The 24,104-nt window shown below is 42.6% G+C and overlaps 1 protein-coding gene across 1 annotated transcript in view; it reads left to right on the forward strand.

Moving 5' to 3' along the window:
• CPNE8 (copine 8) overlaps positions 1-20,981 on the forward strand; it is a 453,180-nt gene extending 432,199 nt beyond the window's left edge. Inside the window, exons 17-20 of the mRNA XM_077264830.1 lie at positions 5,404-5,506; positions 17,400-17,457; positions 18,631-18,704; positions 19,309-20,981. Of these exons, the coding sequence (XP_077120945.1) occupies positions 5,404-5,506; positions 17,400-17,457; positions 18,631-18,704; positions 19,309-19,497 (424 nt within the window). The 3' untranslated portion in view covers positions 19,498-20,981. The remainder of the gene's footprint in view (positions 1-5,403; positions 5,507-17,399; positions 17,458-18,630; positions 18,705-19,308) is intronic.
• Positions 20,982-24,104: the final 3,123 nt, after the last annotated feature.

Here is a 24,104-nt window from a genome sequence, read left to right on the forward strand (position 1 = left end):
CCAAAGGCGACATGGTGTCCGCTAATGATTGGAGCTAATTTTCCATTCAAAAAGCCAAATGGCGTGCCTTCCCTTCCAAGCCCTGCCGTGCACCCAAACAGTGGTTTACCCCCACATATGGGGTATCATCGTACTCAGGACAAATTGGACAACAACATTTGGGGTCCAATTTCTCCTGTTACCCTTGGGAAAATAAAAAATTCTGGGCTAAAAATCATTTTTGAGGAAAGAAAAATTATTTTTTATTTTCACGGCTCTGCGTTATAATGTTCTGTGAAGCACTTGTTGGTTTAAAGTGCTCACTATGCATCTAGATAAGTTCCTTGGGGGGTCTAGTTTCCAAAATGGGGTCACTTGTGGGGGAGCTCCAATGTTTAGGCACACAGGGGCTCTCCAAACGCGACATGGTGTCCGCTAACGATTGGAGCTACTTTTCCATTCAAAAAGTCAAATGGCGCGCCTTCCCTTCCGAGCCTTGCCATGCGCCCAAACAGTGGTGTACCCCCACATATGAGGTATCGGCGTACTCAGGAGAAATTGCCCAACAAATTTTAGGATCCATTTTATCCTGTCACCCATGTGAAAATTAAAAAATTGAGGCTAAAAGAATTTTTTTGTGAAAAAAAAGTACTTTTTCATTTTTACGGATCAATTTGTGAAGCACCTGAGGGTTTAAAGTGCTCACTATGCATCTAGATAAGTTCCTTGGGGGGTCTCCTTTCCAAAATGGGGTCACTTGTGGGGAAGCTCCTATGTTTAGGCACACAGGGGCTCTCCAAACGCGACATGATGTCCGCTAACGATGGAGATAATTTTTCATTCAAAAAGTCAAATGGCGCTCCTTCCCTTCCGAGACTTACCATGGGCCCAAACAGTGATTTACCCCAACATGTGAGGTATCAGTGTACTCAGGAGAAATTGCCCAACAAATTTTAGGATCCATTTTATCCTGTTGCCCATGTGAAAATTAAAAAATTGAGGCTAAAATAATTTTTTTGTGAAAAAAAAGTACTTTTTCATTTTACGGATCAATTTGTGAAGCACCTGGGGGTTTAAAGTGCTCACTATGCATCTAGATAAGTTCCTTGGGGCGTCTAGTTTCCAAAATGGGGTCACTTGTGGGGGAGCTCCAATGTTTAGGCACACGGGGGCTCTCCAAACGCGACATGGTGTCCGCTAAAGATTGGAGCCAATTTTTCATTCAAAAAGTCAAATGGCGCTCCTTCCCTTCCGAATTCTGCCGTGCGCCCAAACAGTGGTTTACCCCCACATATGAGGTATCAGCGTACTCAGAACAAATTGGACAACAACTTTCGTGGTCCAGTTTCTCCTTTTACCCTTGGGAAAATAAAAAAATTGTTGCTAAAAGAAAATTTGTGACTAAAAAGTTAAATGTTCATTTTTTCCTTCCATGTTGCTTCTGCTGCTGTGAAACACCTGAAGGGTTAATAAACTTCTTGAATGTGGTTTTGAGCACCTTGAGGGGTGCAGTTTTTAGAATGGTGTCACTTTTGGGTATTTTCAGCCATATAGAACCCTCAAATTGACTTCAAATGTGAGGTGGTCCCTAAAAAAAATGGTTTTGTAAATTTTGTTGTAAAAATGAGAAATCACTGGTCAAATTTTAACCCTTATAACTTCCTAGCAAAAAAAAATGTTGTTTCCTAAATTGTGCTGATGTAAAGTAGACATCTGGGAAATGTTATTTATTAACTATTTTGTGTCACATAACTCTCTGGTTTAACAGAATAAAAATTCAAAATGTGAAAATTGCAAAATTTTCAAAATTTTCGCCAAATTTCCATTTTTTTCACAAATAAACGCAGAAATTATCGACCTAAATTTACCACTAACATGAAGCCCAATATGTCCCGAAAAAACAGTCTCAGAATCGCTACGATCCGTTGAAGCGTTCCCGAGTTATTACTTCATAAAGGGACACTGGTCAGAATTGCAAAAAACGGCAAGGTCATTAAGGCCAAAATAGGCTGGGTCATGAAGGGGTTAAAGACACACTGCTTGTGGTGGCCCTAACCTCAGCCCATAGGGTTAGCAATATCCAGACCCTGTCTTTAAACATATTCTGGAGGAGACAGTAATTTTACAGTCAGACCCGGTCTATCTATCAGAAGTCATGGATGATAAAGACAAAATTACTTACCAGTAATGGGATTTTTCAGAACCCATGACAGCACACTTATGTTCCTTCCTTTCACTTGTATGGTTGAATGCTAGTTTAGTTCCTGGTTTAGGGTCACGTTGGGATGATAGTGTTACGTGGTGATGGCGTTTTTGTAAATAACCATTTGGAGGTCCTCTCATGCTCTGTAATCAAACTGATGCATGGAAGAGGGCACTCCCTTTTTAGACTGTAGGTTTCCTGTCCTTGATGGGTGAATCCCCTCTCTCTGTGGTACTGTCATGGGTTCTGAAAAAATCCCATTATCGGTAAGTAAATTTGTCTTTTTAGGGAAAATACTAGTGTGTTGGATTTTCGTTCAACATGTTGCTCTACAAAAATCAGCAATTATTGTGTATTATACGTGAATAAGGTTTTCAAAAACTACTTTCCTACTTACCAAAAACAAATAGCACTGATTTCAGAACATGCTTGAGGTCGTCCTTCAGTGTATTTCACCATTTGCACTACAATTCCATCTATTTATATAATTTCCTTGTAATGTTTTAATTTCCTGTTCTGTCCAGATGTCACTGTATCCCAGAATTCCAAGCGGAGGAAGTTCACCAAACACCATATTGGGACACCCAAGTGATGGGTGTCTCAATATGGAAACTTATGCTGGTACCAACCAATTGCGCGGTACTACCAGCGGAACACCGTTACACCACACACACACTCTATACGCCATACGCACCACACACACACACACTCTCACACACTCACACTTTCACACTCACACTCACGCAGCCTCTTGAGGGGTACTACCAGCGGGACACCGTCGCAAACACGCCGCCGCCGGGATCAGCCGAATGATTCACTGACTTCCGCCATCTTTGTACAGGAGGAGTGCATGCGCAGTTTTAATTTGACCGGCGCTATCTGTCTGCACAAAGATGGCGGCAGTCTGATTTACTGCGCCTGCGCGAATTACACACAGGTGCAGTGAATCATTTGGCTGATCCCGACAGCAGATGCGCGACGTGTCTACAAGCAGAGGAAGTCAGTCACATTAAAGGGGTTTTCACATGAAAGAAAGTTAATTTTAAAAATTGACTGTGTCTGACTGTGTACGTCGTATACCACATCTCCTGGGCAGGGGAGGAAGCAAAAGATAATACTGACATTACAGCAGGGGATCACAGTGGATTCATTTTGTGAGTAGTGTTGAGCATTCCGATACCGCAAGTATCGGGTATCGGCCAATATTTGCTGTATCGGAATTCCGATACCGAGATCCGATACTTTTGTGGTATCGGGTATCGGTATCGAAACAACATTAATGTGTAAAATAAAGAATTAAAATAAAAAATATTGCTATACTCACCTCTCCGACGCAGCCTGCACCTTACCGAGGGAACCGGCAGCGTTGTTTGCTTAAAATTCGCGCTTTAACTTCCTTACGTGAAGTCCCGGCTTGTTATTGGTCGCGCGCCGCCCATGTGGCCGCGACGCGACCAATCACAGCAAGCCGTGATGTAATTTCAGGTCCTTCAGGATTTTAAAATTACGTTCCGGCTTTGTGATTGGTCGCATCGCGGTCACATGGGCGACGTGACCAATCACAAGCCGTGATGTCACGGGAGGCTGGACACGCGCGCATTTTAAAATGCGCGCCTGTCCTGCCTCCCGTGACGTCCCGGCTTGTGATTGGTCGCGTCGCCCATGTGGCCGCGACGCGACAAATCACAGCAAGCCGTGACGTAATTTTAGGTCCTTCAGGATTTTAAAATTACGTTCTGGCTTGTGATTGGTCGCGTCGCGGTCACATGGGCGACGCGACCAATCACAAGCCGTGACGTCACGGGAGGCAGGACATGCGCGCATTTTAAAATGCGCGCGTGTCCAGCCTCCCGTGACGTCACGGCTTGTGATTGGTCGCGTCGCCCATGTGACCGCGACGCGACCAATCACAAAGCCGGAACGTAATTTTAAAATCCTGAAGGACCTGAAATTACGTCACGGCTTGCTGTGATTGGTCGCGTCGCGGCCACATGGGCGGCGCGCGACCAATCACAAGCCGGGACTTCACGTAAGGAAGTTAAAGCGCGAATTTTAAGCAAACAACGCTGCCGGTTCCCTCGGTAAGGTGCAGGCTGCGTCGGAGAGGTGAGTATAGCAATATTTTTTATTTTAATTCTTTATTTTACACATTAATATGGTTCCCAGGGCCTGAAGGAGAGTTTCCTCTCCTTCAGACCCTGGGAACCATCAGGAATACCGTCCGATACTTGAGTCCCATTGACTTGTATTGGTATCGGGTATCGGTATCGGATTAGATCCGATACTTTGCCGGTATCGGCCGATACTTTCCGATACCGATACTTTCAAGTATCGGACGGTATCGCTCAACACTATTTGTGAGGTAAAATATTTCACTGACTGTTTTTAAAAAAATTACCTCACAAAATGTATCCCTTGCGATCTCCTGCTGTAATGTCAGTATTGTCTTTTGCTTCCTCCCCTGCCCAGGAGCTGTGGTATGTTCTGTACACGATCAGACACGGGTGAGTGTGTCTGACCGTGTACGGAGCATACCACATCATCTTGGCAGGGGAGAAAGCAAAAGACAATACTGGCATTACAGCAGGGGATCACAGTGGATTTATTTTGTGAGGTAAAATATTTCAAGGACTGTTTTTTTTTAATATTTTACCTCACAAAATGTATCCTCTGCGATCTCCTGCTGTTAGGTCAGTATTGTCTTTTGCTTCCTCCCCTGCCCAGGAGCTGTGGTATGTTCAGTACACGGTCAGACACAGACAATTTTTAAAATGAACTTTTGTTCGTGGGAAAACCCCTTTAAAAAGAAATATCAACACCAACATGGCTCCTCATAAAAAGTACGCCAATGACAATGAAAGGAAAGCAGCAAAGGCACAACGTCGAAGACAACAAAGGGCAAATGAGACTCTTGAAGAGCAACAGCATCGCTGGGACAAAAACGATGCATATAAGCGTAGGCGTCAAGCGCATGAGTCCCCTGATGCAAAAGTCACTAGATCATCACAGGATTCCATTAGCCAACAACAGCGCCGCATACCTGCCCCCATCGTGACATTACCGCCCTCCTGATGCGATAGCATCGGGCCTCCAACTAGTTTCTAAATAAAGGTTTACATTTACTCTTAACCTATATTATTATTAACAAGTCTAAATGATTTTGTTTTAATTTTTGTCTGCTTCCGGAGGCTAATAGTTGCAATTTTTATTCTTTGCTTTAGATATGCTGCCTCAATAAAAGACGGCTCCCAGTATTTTGTTTTGCTGATTATTACAGATGGTGTTATCTCTGATATGGCACAGACAAAGGAGGCCATAGTCAATGTAAGTGAATTTTTTACACACTCTTAGTAAGAATGCATTCTATTTTCTTCCTATTAAAATGAATAATCCTAATATAGTACATAATATATACTATAGCATTTTGCAGACATTTAGACACTTAATGTAAAAAAAATGTACAATATTCAATTTTGCAATCAATTGGGTAATTAAAATGTAATAATAATGTTAAAATATGTTTCATTGTGAATATATAGGTTCATTACTTATTAAAGGGGTTGTCCAACCTTAGACTACAAGTCTGCAGTCACTCTATGTGACTGAAGACTTGTGAATCCTTATATCACGTGCACTATACACTTGTGAGGATTCTCCTTTGGCGGGAGCAGTTTGTCATGTGACCGCATGTATGTGATTTGCATAATTCCAGCCACATTCCGACTAAATTGTGTCTGGCCTCGCTCAATACACTTGCATTGTGCGAGGCTGCCCCCACCTAGATGGCATGTGACATGTATGCAAATCAGCTTGAGCAGTGGAGAATCCTCACAGTTCACAGTGAGCGCAATGTATGGCTTCACAAGTCTGCAATCTTGTAGCCTATGGCCAGACAACACCTTTAACTTCACACTGGGTTATTGTATGCAACATAATTTGTCTACAGTGTAGTTTAACTGTTATACTTAACCGCTTAGCGAACACATGAGTTCAGCACTATATGTTACATAGCCGACACCTGCCTGTAATAGCGGTGGTGACAGCAAAACGCCAGTCACTGTTAACCATTAAATTGCCGCTGCCAATCACTGACTTTGGCAGCTAAATGGCATGAGAGGTAATGGTTTGCCATGGCAACTCAGGACCTACTGAAAGCATCTGTGACTGCCATCTTAAAATAAAATGTACAGCTCACCACAGAAAAAAAAAGCTCTCAGCCATCTCCTTACATGGAAAAATAAAGTTACAGGTCTCAGAAAATGGCAAAAGTTTCTTAATTTTTTTAACTACTAAAATATGGTAAAAAAAAAACCCATTTACAAGTTTATTATTGTCATAGTCATACTACCATGGAGAATCATTACCAGATCATTTTTCACTTTACAATAAACGCTGTAAAATTAAACCCAAAGACAATCCCGAAATTGCAATTTTTGTCACCAGTTTGTCCTACTTGGATTTTTTTTTCTATTTTTTCAGTACATTATAGAGTAAATTCAGTGGTGTCATTAAAGACTGGAACTGTTCCCACAATTAAAAAAATCTTCATATGGTTATGTTGATGTAAAAATAAAAATAGTTATTGCTCTTGGAAGAAGGGGAGGAAAAAAAAATTAAGTGCAAATATGAAAAATGTCCAGGTCCTTAAATGTTTATCTTATTGGTTCACGTCATAAGATTGACCTGTTGCTTTTAAGGCTATTTGTGTAGCAGGAAGGCCTAGAAAATCAATTTTGTACCTAAAGTCATCAGTATAGTATACATCAATCGTTTATTTTCAGTAATTCCTTAGATTTTATATAAAAAAAAAATTAAATCCAGAGGAAAAAGGGTATCTTATAGTATGAATGTAACTTATCAGGGTAGAGGGGGAAGGCGGTCGAACGGGGTTACAGGAGGCAGGGTCTCCACTGCAAGAAGCCGGTGGTGGCAGGAGTGGGACGATGCTGCGGGCTCTGGGCTGGGAGGAGGGGGCATCGTTGATGCGAGGCAGGAGCGGAGTCCCTGCTTTGCACATTGATCTTCCAACGGTGGGATGAGGAGGGGTGTCCCAGCAGTGGGCTTCAAGAAAATTTTGGTGGTGCAGGCAACAAAAAAAATTATTTTCCTCCTCAAAATTTGGAGTGCGGCTTATAGTCCGCAAAATACAATATGTGGTAAATACAATAAGCAATATGAAAAATACCGGTATATGCTGCTTTTTAACAACACAGCAAGCATATAGAAAAATGTAAATAATTAAAAAAAAACATGTTACTTTTCGATGCAATATAGTCGATCAGAGACTGTAATGAGAAGTAATAGTGGACAAAGCAGATTGTCTTGTGGTCTTGGGTAATAAACTAGGGTTGTGTCAATAAGCATCCATTCAGGAACCTGTGAGATTGAGTGCTCTTGTATACTGTTCATCATTGTGTTTTTACTCTTGTAATGTGCTAGCATTTCCATTAGTCTTTGTTCCCTTGCTAATTCTTTGTATGAAAGATCTTACTGAATCTTGAATGGAATTATTCTTTAGCAATTGTAGCCATGGTACATATTAATAAACACACATTATTCATTAACAAACTGGACAAAACAATATGTCACAGTTAATTCTGGTAACATGCAGCAGAAGGTCACCCATGTTCCCCAAATATAAACCCATCCACCTTGATATTTTCACTCTACACACCTTTGACGTACTCACTCAGTGTATGGGCCAAACCATTAAACATTATTTTTTTGGTACATGTGTTTTTCGGTCAATACTTTGCTTTAGGGCTTGTTTCCACTTGCGGAAACACGTCCGTGTCTCGCATGTGAAAACCAAGCTCTGGCGCCGGCACTCCAGAGCGGAGCGTGCAGCCGCATAGCAACACATGGAGCCGCATGCTCCGCTCTAAAGTGCCGGCCCCAGAGCTTGGTTTTCACATGCGAGACATGAACGTGTTTCTCGCAAGTGGAAACAAGCCCTATGGCAGACAGTCTAAATTATGTTCCAAAACTAGCAGATGTTACACACTAGCTGTAAGGAAGAGCACGCTGAAGTATTTATGGTTACATGTTTAAAAATAGTTGTTCTGATGAAACAGGATTGTTTCCAGCATGAATATGTTGGGAATTAAGGGGGCTGATGCCTATAACTTGTATAAGACTAAGGAGTGTAGGTATTTAGCCAATGCTATATACTTTGCAACCTATACATTATATTTAGTTGTGTTTGTAAACTAGATTTAATTTATTTGTAAACTGAATCAATGGCTGCAGGAAAATTACATAGTACTTGGCTAACAGTGTGTAATTTGTGTCACAAATATATAAGTGGCCAACTTTTAGAGTTTCTGAAAGTCTGAGTATTTGAATATCCTTATTTCCCATGGGATTTCTGTTAGAATGGTGTGCCTTTGTTAACTAAAATGTTATTAATACCAGTCTGCTTCATCACATATCACACACATAACAGTCTCTGGAATTCAATGAGTTTGCATAGCAATTTGGGATGGCTTCTCGTATATAAATTATAAATTAATGGCACTTGAGTAAGAAGAGCTGAAGCAATTTATACATTCTAATGCATCTTATAAGAGGACAATGTAACATTGTCTGTAGAGAATGTAGAGAATTTGGGCAAATTTAGTAGTGGAATTTAATTTTACTCAAATTTTGCAAAAACCTTTATTCTTCAGAATGTGGATTTTTTTTTATTTTGATCTACGCAAATAGAGCAAAATGGCAGCTATCTGGTCACAATTTTTCTGAACCATAGAGTGGCTCACAAAAGGAAAAAAAAACTCATTCTCTCCTTTCCGGCCACTTCTGCTGCTTTCTCATTCCTATACGGTCCTTTGCATCTCTTCTTACCAGCTCTGCACTCTGAAACCCCGGGCAACTTCACTCTTAAAAGTGCAGCATACAGTCAAAACATGTAAGCTATGTTTGTCACTGTTTTGGATGTCTACACTTTGAATTGTATTCATCTTTGGAAATAAAGTAAGAAAATTTTAATTCCTTTGCTAGATTATATATTTTGAAATTTGTTTAAACACGCCTGAGCTGAGTGCTAAGTCTTTCAAACTTCTACTGGTAGGGAATAAAGTCTGGGGGGAAAATAAACATGCATTTTATGCAAGTGCAAGAGAATAGCTTACCTTATAAACATTATAATATGTAGTAATTAGTGATGAGCGAACGTTCTCGGATTAGGTGTTATCAGAGCATACTCGTATGCTAACCGAGTGTCTTCGGCGTGCTCGAATATAATGTTCAAGTCCCATGACTGCAAGTCTTGCGGCTGTTTAACAGCCGCAACACATGCAGGGATTGTCTTTTAGTTTGTTGAACAGCCGCGAGATATGCAGGCGCTGCAAGTCAAACATATTTTTGAGCATGCCGAAGACACTCGGTTAGTACCCGAGCATGCTCAGATAACACCTTATCCAAGCACGTTTGCGCATCACTAGTGGATGTGGATCAACAAAGTCAACCATATTTGCAGGCTGGAAGAAGTTTCCGGTTGGGGCAGACTGTAGATATTCTTTTAAAAACTTGGAAGTCAGGGTTATTTTTCACCATGCAAAATTCCCCTTATCTGAACTGGTCTCAATAAGTGCTGTTTGGTAATCTGTTAAAAATAAAACATTCTGGTGTTTGTTTCACTAGTTTTTACATTTCATTGGTTTAACAAAACTATACTATTAACCAGTGTGGAAAATTAGCCAGTTCAGGTCCAAGATATATAGATCCTTCTTCATATTTCATAATTAACTGTCCTAATTGCTTATGTAATTACGTGTAAATGTATTATTAGACTTACTGATCACGGTGTTCTCAGGTTTCTAGCCCTGTTTTAGTCCAACGTGAGTGCTCCTTTTCTTTGCCGTCTCGCATAGTGACATGTGTGGGGCTGAGCTACTTCTTTTAATGTAAGCCTACGGAGCCTCAGATTAAGAACTCCTGTGGTGCAACCTACGTGTTGTATGTTGCAATTAGTACATGTTATCAGATAAACCTCAGATATCATTTTACAATTAAGCCAAACCTCCGACTCCTCAATTCCCCTGATACCAACTCCGACTCCCTCATACATGGTTCATGTTTAAGTTTAAGTGATAAATTTACTGTAGTAAAATGGTAACATCAGGCTTTCAATCTTTATTATGATACAATAATCAAGCCATTTAGATAGAACATAAAGTATATTTATTGGAATACAACTTTAAAATAAAAAAAACTTTGCATATTTACAATTTATTATGCACTCTGCAGTAAGTGGGGAAAAAAACAGTTTTCAACAAAAACGTACTGAATAGCATTTGTGCAGTCTATGAATTTGTTCTGAGAAATAGTATCGTGTCCATCAGATCCTCCTTTATAGATAACCTCAAATCTGACCTAATTATTTTAAGGCTAGAGAACAACCTCTCTACACTAACTTGCGTTGGTGGCAAAGCAATGACCACATGGGCAACATCTCTAACAATTTCAGTGTATAAAGGAAGTGCCTCGTGCACACTCAGTTTTGATGAACGACTGAACTCTTATACTTCTTTGAGAGCAAGTGAAGAATTTTGCTGAAATATCGTCAATCTGTTTTCTATGGGAGTAGAATCTTTTTCCCTGCAGCAACGCTTTGCCTGCTCTATGTCGTCCAAATACTTGTCGAAATCAAACTTCTCATCTGATGAAGAAGAAGCAACGGCAGCAACAGCACTGGCAGGACCCGAGTCCTCTTGCTCTTGGCCATCCTGTAGCCCACTCATCCTAACTGCTACCTCAATCAAAGCTTCTTTTCCTTTAGTAAGCTGTTGATCTTCCAGCAATACACGATGACTCGAGTCCACATAAACAGCTGCCAGAAGAATTTTATTTTAGAATAGCAGTGTCTCTCTCCATTTCATTGAAGCGGCAATGCCATCTGCAATTAAACCTCTTTAGGACAGGCAAAACAACAAGTTCTCCCAATGCCAGGAGTTAAATCCTCAGCTTGTAACTTTTTAGTCACTGTAAATGGGTGATGAAGAAATTCCTTCAATTCAGCCACCTGTGTCCATTGACATTGCCATGTAGTGTTACCTGATGGTTGGCCATATCTACAAGGAAGGGTTTCAGCTCAAACAATCGCTCAATCATTAAAAAGGTGCTGCCCCACCAAGTGGCTTGATCCACAATTGCCCCTTTTCCAGTACGTCTCTTAAAGATGGAATCAATTTTAGGGGTTCTAGCAGCAATAGCCAATTTCCTCACTTTGCTAATCAGAGTTGCAGCATGTTCCTCTTGCAGACTATCTCTTATTGCCAGCTACAGCGTGTGCACAACACATGTGATGAATAGGAAATAGGTGTGAAGCAGCTTCAACAAGATCATCTAATTGTAAAGAATCATTTTGCTGTTCTTCTGTAGTAATAGCAAAAAGGCAAATACAGTCTAGATCACGTGAAATCATTATTGCCCTCTACTCCTCTTTGGTCAGACCTCACTGACCTGCTTGTTTGCAAGTTTTGTTGCAGATGTAACAATTTTCATGTCAGGTGTCCTGCAAGTTACATTAGACTAGCTCTTATTCCATCTTTACATCAGGATGTAGCAGTGTCTAAAATCTCTACAAAGAGAGAGGTGTACTAGCACAAAAAAATCAGTCAGCTTCCACAGCAATTCACTTTCTACAAATATGAATTCAGTTCTATCCAAACGTGGGAAGAAGTTGGTCTACGAGAATCACATTTACGTATTTTCCAAACGAACGGCTGATGATGTCCATTCCATCTAGGTGTGTGAAAAACGGTCGACTTGCAAGGGACCAATGAAGCATGTGGTGAAAGTAACCAATCCCCACAACCACACAGCACACAGCGTGTGGTAATGTGGAGGGACGGAGCCTCATGTGGTAATGTGGGGGGACGGAGCCTCGTGTGGTAATGTGTGGGGACGAAGCCTCGTGTGGTAATGTGGGTGGACGGAGCCTCGTGTGGTAATGTGGGGGAACGGAGCCTCGTGTGGTAATGTGAGGACGGAGCCTCGTGTGGTAATGTGGGGGGATGGAGCCTCATGTGGTAATGTGGGGGGGCGGTGCCTCGTGTGGTAATGTGTGGGGATGCAACCTCGTGTGGTAATGTGTGGAGACGGAGCCTCGTGTGGTAATGTGGGGGGACGGAGCCTCGTGTGGTAATGTGGGGGAACGGAGCCTCGTGTGGTAATATGGGGGAACGGAGCCTTGTGTGGTAATTTAAGTGGATGGAGCCTCATGTGGTAATGTGGGGAAATGGAGCCTCGTGTGGTAATGTGTGGGGATGGAGCCTCGTGTGGTAATGTGTGGGGATGGAGCCTCATATGGTAATGTGGGTGGACGGAGCCTCATGTGTTAATGTGGGGGAACAGAGCCTTGTGTGGTAATATGTGAGGACAGAGCCTCATGTGGTAATGTGTTAGGATGGAGCCTTGTGTGGTAATGTGGGGGGACGGAGCCTCGTGTGGTAATGTGTGGGGACGGAGCCTCATGTGGTAACGTGGGGGGACGGAGCCTCGTGTGGTAATGTGTGGGGATGGAGCCTCATGTGGTAATGTGGGGGGCGGAGCCTCATGTGGTAATGTGTGGGGATGCAGCCTCGTGTGGTAATGTGTGGGGACGGAGCTTCGTGTGGTAATGTGTGGGACGGAGCCTCGTGTGGTAATGTGGGAGGCGGGATTATGTGTGGTGATGTGGTGGAGGGGCGGGATTATTTGTGGTAATGTGGGGGGCAGGATTATGTGTGATAATGTGGTGGGGGCAGGATTATCTGTGGTAATGTGGTGGGGGTGGGATTATGTGTGGTAATGTGGTGGGGGTGGGATTATGTGTGGTGATGTAGTGGGGGTGGGATTATGTGTGGTAATGTGGTGTGGGAGCAGGATTATGTGGTAATGTGGTGGGGGTGGGATTATGTGCGGTGGTGGGGGGATTATGTGATGATGTGGGGGGGCTGGATTATGTGTGGTGATGTGGGGGGTGGGATTATGTGGTGATTAGATGGGGGGCGGGATTATGTGATGATGTAGTGGGGGGCGGGATTATGTGTGATGATGTAGTTGGGGGGCGGGATTATGTGTGGTGATGTGGGGGGTGGGGTTATGTGTGGTGATGTGGTGGGGGGCGGGATTATGTGTGGTGATGTGGCGGAGGGCGAGATTATCTGGTAATGTCGTGGGGGGCGGGATTATTTGTGGTGATGTGGTGGAGGGGCGGGATTATGTGTGGCAATGTGGTGGGGGCGGGATTATGTGTGGTAATGTGGGGGCGGGATTATGTGTGGTATTGTGGTGGGAGGGCGGGATTATGTGTGGTGATGTGGTGGGAGGGATTATGTGTGGTAATGTGGTGGGGGGGCGGGATTATGTGTGGTGATGTGGGGGGGCAGGATTATGTGTGGTGATGTGGTGGGGGCAGGATTATGTGTTGTAATGTGGGGGGTTGGGATTATGTGAGGTAATGTGGGGGCAGGATTATGTGTGGTGTTGTGGTGTGGGGCGGTATTATATGTGGTGGGGGTGGGATTATGTGTGGTGGGGGTGGGATTATGTGTGGTGATGTGGTGGGGGGCGGGATTGTGTGTGGTAATGTGGGGGGGGTGGGATTATCTGTGGTAATGTGGTGGGGCAGGATTATGTGTGGTGTTGTGTGGGGCGGTATTATGTGTGGTGGGGGGTGGGATTATATGTGGTGGAGGTGGGATTATGTGTGGTGATGTGGTGGGGGGCGGGATTGTGTGTGGTGATGTGGGGGGCGGGAATATGTGTGGCGATGTGGGGAAGGGATTATGTGTGGTGATGTGGTTGGGGCGGGATTATCTGTGGTAATGTGGGGGGCGGTATTGTGTGGTAATGTGGTGGGGGTCGGGATGATGTGTGGTAATGTGGGGGGCGGGATTATGTGTGGTAATGTGGTGGGGGCGGGATTATCTGTGGTACTGTGGGGGGCGGGATTATGTGTGGTGATGTGGTGGGGGGAGGGATTATGTGTGGTAATGTGGTGGGGGAACGGGATTATCTGTGGTGATGTTGGGGGGTGGGATTATGTGTTTTGATGTGGTGGGGGGCGGGATTTTGTCTGGTAATGGGGTGGGGGGTGGTATTATGTGTGGTGATGTGTTGGGGGACAGGATTATGTGTGGTGATGTGTTGGGGGGTGGGATTATGCGTGGTGATGTGGTGGGCCGGCGGGATTATATGTGGTGATGTGTTGGGGGGGCAGGATTATGCGTGGTGATGTGTTTGGTGGCGGGATTATGTGTGGTGATGTGGTGGGCGGGATTATGTGGTGATGTGGGTCAGTGGGATTTTGTGTGGTGGGGGCGGGATTGTGTGTGGTGATGTGGTGCAGATTGTGTGTGGTAATGTGGTGGGGGGCGGGATTGTGTGTGGTAATGTGGTGGGGCGGCGGGATTGTGTGGTGATGTGGTGGGGGGCGGGATTATGTGTGGTGATGTGGGGGCGGGATTGTGTGTGGTGATGTGGTGGGGGGGCGGGATTATGTGTGGTGATGTGGTGGGCCGGTCGGATTATGTGTGGTGATGTGGTGGGGGGGCGGTATAGTGTTTGGTGATGTGGTGCAGATTGTGTGTGGCAATGTGGTGGGGGAGGGATTGTGTGTGGTAATGTGGTGGGGGGCGGGATTGTGTGTGGTGATGTGATGCGGATTATGTGTAGTAATGTAGTGGGGGCGGGATTGTGTGTGGTAATGGGGTGGGGGCGGGATTATGTGTGGTGATGTGGTGGGGGTGGAGCTACTGCGCAGGGGGCGGGATTATCGAGTTTGATGTGGTGGGGGGGCGACAATGTGTGTGGTGATGTGGTGGGGGGGCGGGATTATGTGTGGTAATGGGGTGGGGGGCGGGATTATGTGTGGTGATGTGGTGGGTGGGCGGGATTATGTGTGGTAATGTGGTGGGCGGGATTGTATGTGGTGATGTGGGGGGGCGGGATTATGTGTGGTAATGGGGTGGGGGGCGGGATTATGTGGTGATGTGGTAGGGGGGCAGGATTATGTGTGGTAATGTGGTGTGGGATTATGTGTGGTAATGTGGTGGGGGCGGGATTATGTGGTAATGTGGTGGGGGGCAGGATTATGTGTGGTGATGTGGTGGGGGTGGGATTATGTGTGGTGATGTGGGAAGCGGGATTATATGTGGTGATGTGTTGGGGGGGCAGGATTATGCGTGGTGATGTGTTTGGTGGCGGGATTATGTGTGGTGATGTGGTGGGTGGGATTATGTGGTGATGTGGGTCAGTGGGATTTTGTGTGGTGGGGGCGGGATTGTGTGTGGTGATGTGGTGCAGATTGTGTGTGGTAATGTGGTGGGGGGCGGGATTGTGTGTGGTAATGTGGTGGGGCGGCGGGATTGTGTGGTGATGTGGTGGGGGCGGGATTATGTGTGGTGATGTGGGGGTGGGATTGTGTGTGGTGATGTGGTGGGGGGCGGGATTATGTGTGGTGATGTGGTGGGCCGGTCGGATTATGTGTGGTGATGTGGTGGGGGGGCGGTATAGTGTTTGGTGATGTGGTGCAGATTGTGTGTGGCAATGTGGTGGGGGAGGGATTGTGTGTGGTAATGTGGTGGGGGGCGGGATTGTGTGTGGTGATGTGATGCGGATTATGTGTGGTAATGTAGTGGGGGCGGGATTGTGTGTGGTAATGGGGTGGGGGTGGGATTATGTGTGGTGATGTGGTGGGGGTGGAGCTACTGCGCAGGGGGCGGGATTATCGAGTTTGATGTGGTGGGGGGGCGACAATGTGTGTGTTGATGTGGTGGGGGGGCGGGATTGTGTGGTAATGGGGTGGGGGGCGGGATTATGTGTGGTGATGTGGTGGGCGGGCGGGATTATGTGTGGTAATGTGGTGGGCGGGATTGTATGTGGTGATGTGGGGGGGCGGGATTATGTGTGTTAATGGGGTGGAGGGCGGGATTATGTGGTGATGTGGTAGGGGGGCGGGATTATGTGTGGTAATGTGGTGTGGGATTATGTGTGGTAATGTGGTGGGGGCGGGATTATGTGGTAATGTGGTGGGGGGCAGGATTATGTGTGGTGTTGTGGTGGGGGGCGGGATTATGTGTGGTGGGGGGTGGGATTATGTGTGGTGGGGGGTGGGATTATGTGTGGTGATGTGGTGGGGGGTGGGATTATGTGTGGTGATGTGGTGGGAAGCGGGATTATATGTGGTGATGTGGTGGGGGGCCGGATTATGTGTGGTAACGTGGTGTGGGGCGGGATTGTGTGGTGATGTGGTGGGGGGGGCAGGATTATGTGTGGTGATGTGGTGGGGGGCGGGATTATGTGTGGTGGGCCGGTGGGATTATGTGTGGTGACGTGGTGGGGCAGGATTGTGTGTGGTGATGTGCAGATTGTGTGTGGTAATGTGGTGGGGGGAGGGATTGTGTGTGGTAATGTGGGGGGGCGGGATTGTGTGTGGTGATGTGCGGATTATGTGTGGTAATGTGGTGGGGGCGTGATTGTGTGTGGTGATGGGGTGGGGGCGGGATTATGTGTCGTGATGTGGTGAGGGTGGAGCTACTGTGCAGGGGGTGGGATGTGGTGGGGGCAGGATTGTGTGTGGTGATGTGGGGGGCGGGATTATGTGTGGTAATGGGTTGAGGGGCGGGATTATGTGTGGTGATGTGGTGGGCGGGTGGGATTATGTGTGGTGTGGTGGGGGCGGGATTGTGTGTGGTAATGTGGTGGGGGCGGGATATTGTGTGGTAATGTGGTGGGGGCGGAGCTACTGTGCAGGGGGCAGGATTAGCGAGTAATCACGATGCCTCATATATATAGATTTTAGGATTCGGAGTCAGTCCATTGTATACCGACTCCGACTCCACCAAAATGGGCTCCGACTCCACAGCCCTGCCAAACACGTGGCCTTATTTTCACAAATAAATAAAGTAGGAAAAAGAATATTTAATAATATAGCCACCTTTTCACAACAAAGTTAACCAGTGTGTTAAGAACTGTATTGAGTTGTTTTTTATCTTGATCTAGCTCAGGGATATAATTTGTAATTATTTTGGTAACATTAGAAACTCAGCTATTGATACCTCTCTGTTTCTGATTTTCTTTTTCAAAATCGAGGGACTATCAATATCATCATTAACCACGGTGTTAGCTTCTTTTTTAATTATTACATTTCCTACCAGCAGCTCCTGTTTATTGAAAACAGATCTTGTTACAGTATGTTCTTCATAGTCCTATGTTATTATTTTCTTTAAAGGCTTCCAAGCTTTCAATGTCCATTATTATTGTAGGAGTGGGACCTGCAGAATTTGATGGTAAGTTTTATAGCTCAGTCTGTGCTGTATAGTTCATTACATATTGAAGGACTTTTCCTCTTCTAGTATCAAATCTCTCACTTCATATTTTATTACAATTACAAAATATTGATTTATACACGTATTACCTAAGGATTTTTTTGTTTTCCCATGTGAAATGTCAGTTAAAATTAATATCTGAAATTATACTTGTCTTTCAATTAGAAGTATTTTTTTGTATACTGTAACATTTTGGTCTGGCTGTGACGAAAAAGAACTCTCATAATGCATCTGTAAACCTTATTTTATGTGATTTGTTTGCTTTATTTGTTAAGTTGTACATAACACAATAGCTTCTAGTTTTACAAGTCAAGTAAATGAGCAGTTTATTTTAAGAGCTTTGTGATATGAAACAGTTGAACCTCACAATTATGTCTTAAAAAAAGTCTGAACTGACTAGGGTATGCTTACACACCAGAGTCCATACACAAATGTACAATTCACTGGAAAATAAATGTGCAACCAACAGATAACAGTAAAATTCCAGCCTCAAGCTTACTGCCTGAAACAATCAATATGTAATGAAAAAAGCCAATACACAGAAATGTGGTTTTTGTTTTTGTCTTTTCTCTTATTCAGTCTGGAAAATGCTTTATGTAGATTGAATGCAAAGAAGTTTTTATGCTGTAGAAAGATGAATTCAAAAGGACGCTGTTGTATGCTATGTATTGTCAGCCCTACATTAATGATTTTTTTTTCTGCCAAAATGGATTGTTCACCATTTTTAACAATATTTATAAGATGAAACTATTAACAAATTAATTATATTTACTTTTTCATTTATTTTTTTTTCTTTGTATAAACAGAGTAGAAAATACATTTCTCTACTAGCATACCTGGAAATTTGTCATTTCAGTAGCAATTGTGACACTCGTCACTTATACATTACATCATAATATCCAAATCTGAAACCAAGTCTCCCATGTTTATGCATATAGAAGTGATATCACCACAAAATGCCAGTATGACTTTCTGAACAATTAGACTGTAGCTAAACCCTGTGTCAGTTGCCACTTCATAAGATTTTAATTAGATCAATTAATGTGTACATGATAAAGTTTGTAAACTAAGTAATTTATGATTGAATTGTAGTCTGATGCATGAAATAATATCCATTACTTTTTCATTTGAAAGCAATGGTAGAATTGGATGGTGATGAAGTCCGAGTTTCATCAAGAGGACGGTTTGCAGAAAGGGACATTGTACAGGTAAACAATATACAATAGTTTAATATTAACTAAATACACAGAACATTTGCTTTGTGCACTCCTGCCAACTGTCCTTTGTGCTGAAGTGTTATCCGATATCTGCCCTGCTCACAGTCACTGCAGAGGAGAAGGACTGCAATATGAAGTACCAAAAGAGGTATGCAACTACAGGTTTTATTTAGGGGGTAGTGTACATTTGGGAATAAACCACTTCTGTGTATTTTTGCTCTAAAAATATTCAGACTATAATAGTTTTCTCTGCTGTGCCGAAGAGAGTGTTTATGAAATATCCCAATGTCTTACTTAGTACATTAGGTTTTATATCTCCATTACGACAGAAAGCATTGTTTCCTCACAAAAAGTACATTGGGGAAGGAAATGGACAGCTTTGAGTTTGGTTAGGTCACAATTTATCCAAACCAAATGTGAAGCCATACTAGACCAGAAGACGCAAACAATTAAAAATTCTCTGAGTAGCTTTGTCACCTTGTAAGCCAAATTTGCCTTATTTAATGTTTAGTAGCAATGTAGCATTCAAAGCAAATAACTTACCTAGGGAGCACTATTTGTTTTTGATGTTGGGCTTTTTGCTTTTCTTATGCAGTTTGTACCTTTCCGTGACTACATTGATAGAACTGGAAACCATGTACTGAGCATGGCACGACTTGCCAAGGATGTCTTGGCCGAAATCCCTGACCAGTTTCTCTTGTACATGAGATCTAGAGGATTCAAGCCATTTCCAGCTCCACCACCATACACACCAATTGGGCACCTATTACAGACTCAGATCTGACAAAAGTACAGTTCTTCCAACTTGTGATATCTTTCAAGCTGCCTGGACAGCTTTCAAGTAAGGTGCACTAAAACTGAACTTTTCACTGATCTGCTTGTGTATTTGAAAAAGCATCGGCTTTTCGGATCTAGAAAATTCTGTTTACAGACCAAAACTGTAAATACGAGTGCAAGAGAAAACAGAAAGATTTTAATACTAGTCAGGAAAAAAAACTGTTTCCTATCCGAGTCTTATTTTTGTGATCATTCATTTTTATTCGAACTGTTGGAGGAAGCACAAATCACACTTTTAATCCAAACCTTATTGTTCTCCCTGACTGAGATCTACTTACGTGGGAATGCAATTCCTTGGTGTCAATGTTTACATGTTACTAATTTTTAACTTTCAGTACTTTTGTATCTATTCTTAAACAAAAAAAAGTTTGAAATTGTAGAAAATCCAATGTCTTCTACCTGGCAATAAGTATAGCCACAAAAAGCAATATCCCTTTAAGGATCTTTTACACAAACCAAGAGTCAAGGACAAGCTTACATATCTCTTAAAGGAAGATTCCCAAAGTCTGGTATTTATTATCACCACTCACCTGATGAAATGTAGCTTAAGTCATCCGACATAGAAAACATAAACGTGGGAATACAGAAAAAAAACTAAACAATTTGTCATCTAAAAGCATAATCTAACAAAAACCATATTGGTAGATTAACGTGGTCAATGACAAGTGATAACAAGTATCTACTTGCCTCAATGACTGTTTCCTTTTTTCCTTGGTGATTTTGTTTTGTATTGTTTTATTAAGGTGCATGGTGTCTTAATCTGTATGTCAACAGTGAGAACTCAACATATTGGGATTTATTGTTAGCACCTAATCACATTAATGCCATAGTGAATGGTCAGATGGAAATGTATGAAAATGGGATATGTTGAGGAACCTGTATTCAATTGCTCTACATGAGTAATGCTAATGCAGGACTTTAGAGTGCAGAAGTGTCGGAGAAATGTGTGAGAAATGCACGTGTGTACCTCTATACACAAACTATGTTTACTAAATTACCCAAATACCTATATATGCTTGTTCATATATAATAGTACAATGTTTTTGCATGTACAGTTTTTACAGCATATTACACCGTTTTGTGCTACTTTGTGTCAAATACAATACATTATTCTAGAACTAATGGCCTTAAACACACACCCAGTTCCTCAAAATGATTGTGAATTGCCTTTAAATGATGGAAACTATTCTATCTTCTTGTGTCAACCTTGTAACTGCTTTGTAATGTACTTTTATTTGCATAATATATGCATAAATATTTTGTCTATTTCTATGATGTACTGTTCAAAGACAAATATTGTAATTAGCCCTTTCTTTTGTAAGCATGGTAACAGGTATTTTGTTGATTTAAATTATATCTGCAATTTTAGAAGATATATACTTATGTAATGCGATATATAATTTTTTTATTATATTAAAATTATTAAAACACTTATGCATTGGATCTATTTTTGTCCATGATGAAAACTGGAATGATCACAGAACTTTAGAAAAGTTATGAAGCCTGAAGTTTCTAATTGCCAATGAAGTAACATGAAATGGATTTACAGAAGTTGAGGAGGTTAAAGGTGCAATGTTAGTGAACTTTTTAATAATTAAATGGATAAAATAGTGACAAAACTACTACTGCATAATGGGGATTTTAGCAGGCTGCTCTGTGTGAATCCGTACGGAATAGCAATTAAATGGTTGCAATGCTGTTAGATGCAAATAATTTTAACTGAAACATTAAGAGGTATTAGATATGGATTTCTCTTTACAGACTTTGCATGCAGTACTTGCTTTCAAAATATTTTATTAGATTTTCATCAATAACGGGGGAGGGGAGAGCTGGGAGGGGAAGGAGGGGAGGGGGAGGGGGGGAGGGAAAGGTTAAAAAAAAGGGGGAGAGATAAGCCCCCTAACATTAGGGGGAAAACAAATCTGTTTTCACATTTGATATGCATGGTATATAATAATGCAGGAATTATGTACATTTCTAATCAAATCAAAGTCATTTGTAAGAACAGTGATAACATTAGATGTCACAGTGTTTGACTCTTTTATGAGTCAATGAAAGTACTAGGAGCAGGAGTACTTTTTATGAGTAGCGAATGGAGCATGAACATGTCTGGTATTCAGGTGATAGGTGTAGGAAATTGCTGATCCCATCTGGACCATTTTTTTGCGAATTTTGAGCACTGATTGTTTTTAATTGCGAAGTGGAACTCGTGGGATCTATGTAGGGAGATTCTTGAAATAATGTCTTTTGTTGATGGGGTGTGTTGAGTTTTCCAAAGGGAAGCAATGAAGTTCTTTACCACTAAACAAATGTGAATTACCAATAGTTTCAGATTGTGATCGAGCCGACCGAGTCCAAGGGACAACAAAGCACCCTGGGGCGTCAGATCAAAGGGCACATTGGTAAGTTTGTCGATTATCTCTTTAGAAATTTTCTTCCACATGGTGATTACCGCTGGGCAGCTCCAAAATATGTGCATTATGTCACCTCTCTGGTCACAGCCTCTCCAGCATTGAGCAGAATTTATAGAGTTCATGTGTGCCAATCTGCTGGGGGTATAGTACCATCTTGAAACTACTTTGAAGTGAGTCTCTTGTAGAGACATTGAGAGGGTGGACTGGTAGGAAGTGGTAAAAGCTTCTTCCCATTCTTCAATACTGTATATGTTTTTTATGTCTTGTTCCCATTTAGACATCGGGGGGCTATTGGAAAGATTAAAATCTGAGTTGAAGCTGTTATATATAAATTTGTGGCTCCAAAATATGTAGTGTCCTACGTTACTTAGAAGTTTAGTGGATGTTTCTGATAGTTTAGGTCTGTTCCCCATGAAAGAACCTATGTTTTTTTTAAGTATCAAGAACTCGAGGAAGGAGGATGAGTGAATACCATATTGGGATTTCAAAGTTTGGAAGCTTATGAATGCCTCCCCTGTGTGGATATTCCCAATTTTCTTTATTTTTGATTCTGACCATACTTTAGGGAGGGTTTGGTCGGTTATGGAATAGGCCAAGGAGATGGGGATATTTTTTAGGATAGTTGAGTGTTTTGGTCCTATTTTTTGGTATGATAGTTTCTTCCAGGCTGTGGCTATTGCCTGGAAGAGGGGGTGCGATACTGAGTTTGGGAAGTTGCCAAATATTGTTTTGTATATGACCGATTTCGGGTGACGATTATTATTTAATGCTGTCTCTAGGTCTAGCCATACTGGTGGACTAGAGCTCTGCAGCCAATGAATACTCTGTTTTATAAGCAAGGTGTGGTAATGGGCTTTAATGTTTGGTATGTTAATCCCTCCGTTGGTTTTACTTTTGTAGAGAGTTTGGGTGGCAGTTCTAGATTTTTTTGAATTCCATATGAAGGCTTTTACTTGTGTCTGTAGGAGGGTGAAGCTGATGTCTGGAAATGGCAAGGGAACGCATCTAAGGATGTAGAGAAGTTTAGGTAGGATGAATAGTCCCATTGTCAGCACCCTTCCCCACCATGACAGTGTGTTGCATCTGTGTGTTAGGATTTCTTTATTTAGTATTTCTTTTAGTAGGTTATAGTTGGATTTTATAGTCCCCTTAATTGATTTGTTTATTATAATGCCCAGGTATGTGAGTTCTTTTTCACACCAATTCAGGGTTGTTGAGTCCTTTATAATTTGGGTTTGGTCTTTGTTTAGGCCTATTGGAAGTATATTGGACTTGGTTTCGTTTATTTTAAAGTTTGAGAATGGAGAATCTTTCTATAATCTGCAGCACTTCGGGAATTGAGACTTCTGGGTTAGAGAGGGATAATATGATGTCATCTGCGAAGAGTGAAATTTTGTGATGTCTAGTGGGTGTGGAGATACCTGAGATTTTGTTGTTGGATCTTATTATTTCGGCTAACGGTTCAATAGTTAAGTTAAATAGGATCGGTGAGAGAGGGCAACCTTGTCTAGTACCATTTCTGATACTAAAGGGGTCCGAAATTTGACAATTACAGTAGACGCTGGCCTTAGGATCGGAGTATAGGGCCATTATATGTGATATCAAAATTTTGTCGAAGCCGAATTTGGCTAGGCATTCTTTCAGGAAGTCCCAGTTAACTCTGTCGAAGGCCTTTTCAGCGTCAAGCGACAGTAGTGTAATGGGAATTCCTTGTCTCCGAGCCCAGCTTGTGATGTTGATGATTCTTCTAGTTGCGTCTGCTGGTTGCCTACCTCTCACAAATCCCATCTGGTCATTTGGTATCAATCTTGGGATAACCAGACCAATTCTATCTGCAAGAATTTTAGAATAGATCTTGACATCTACATTTATTAAAGAAATGGGCCTAAAGTTCTCCATGGCCTCAGGGTCTCCTTTTGGTTTGGGAATCACCGATACAGTGGCCGCTAGCATCTCCGCAGGGAAGGAGCCGCCTCGGAAGATATAATTAAATGTATCTGCCAGGTGTGGGGAAAGGTTATTTGAGAAAGCTTTATAGTAGGCATTTGTGAATCCATCTGGGCCTGGGGATTTGTGAAGACCAAACTTTTTGATGACAATTTCTATTTCGTCAGGGGTAATAGGGGCATTAAGGGTGGTG

Source organism: Ranitomeya variabilis, chromosome 5 (genome assembly GCF_051348905.1).
Source record: "Ranitomeya variabilis isolate aRanVar5 chromosome 5, aRanVar5.hap1, whole genome shotgun sequence".
Lineage (NCBI taxonomy): Eukaryota > Metazoa > Chordata > Amphibia > Anura > Dendrobatidae > Ranitomeya > Ranitomeya variabilis.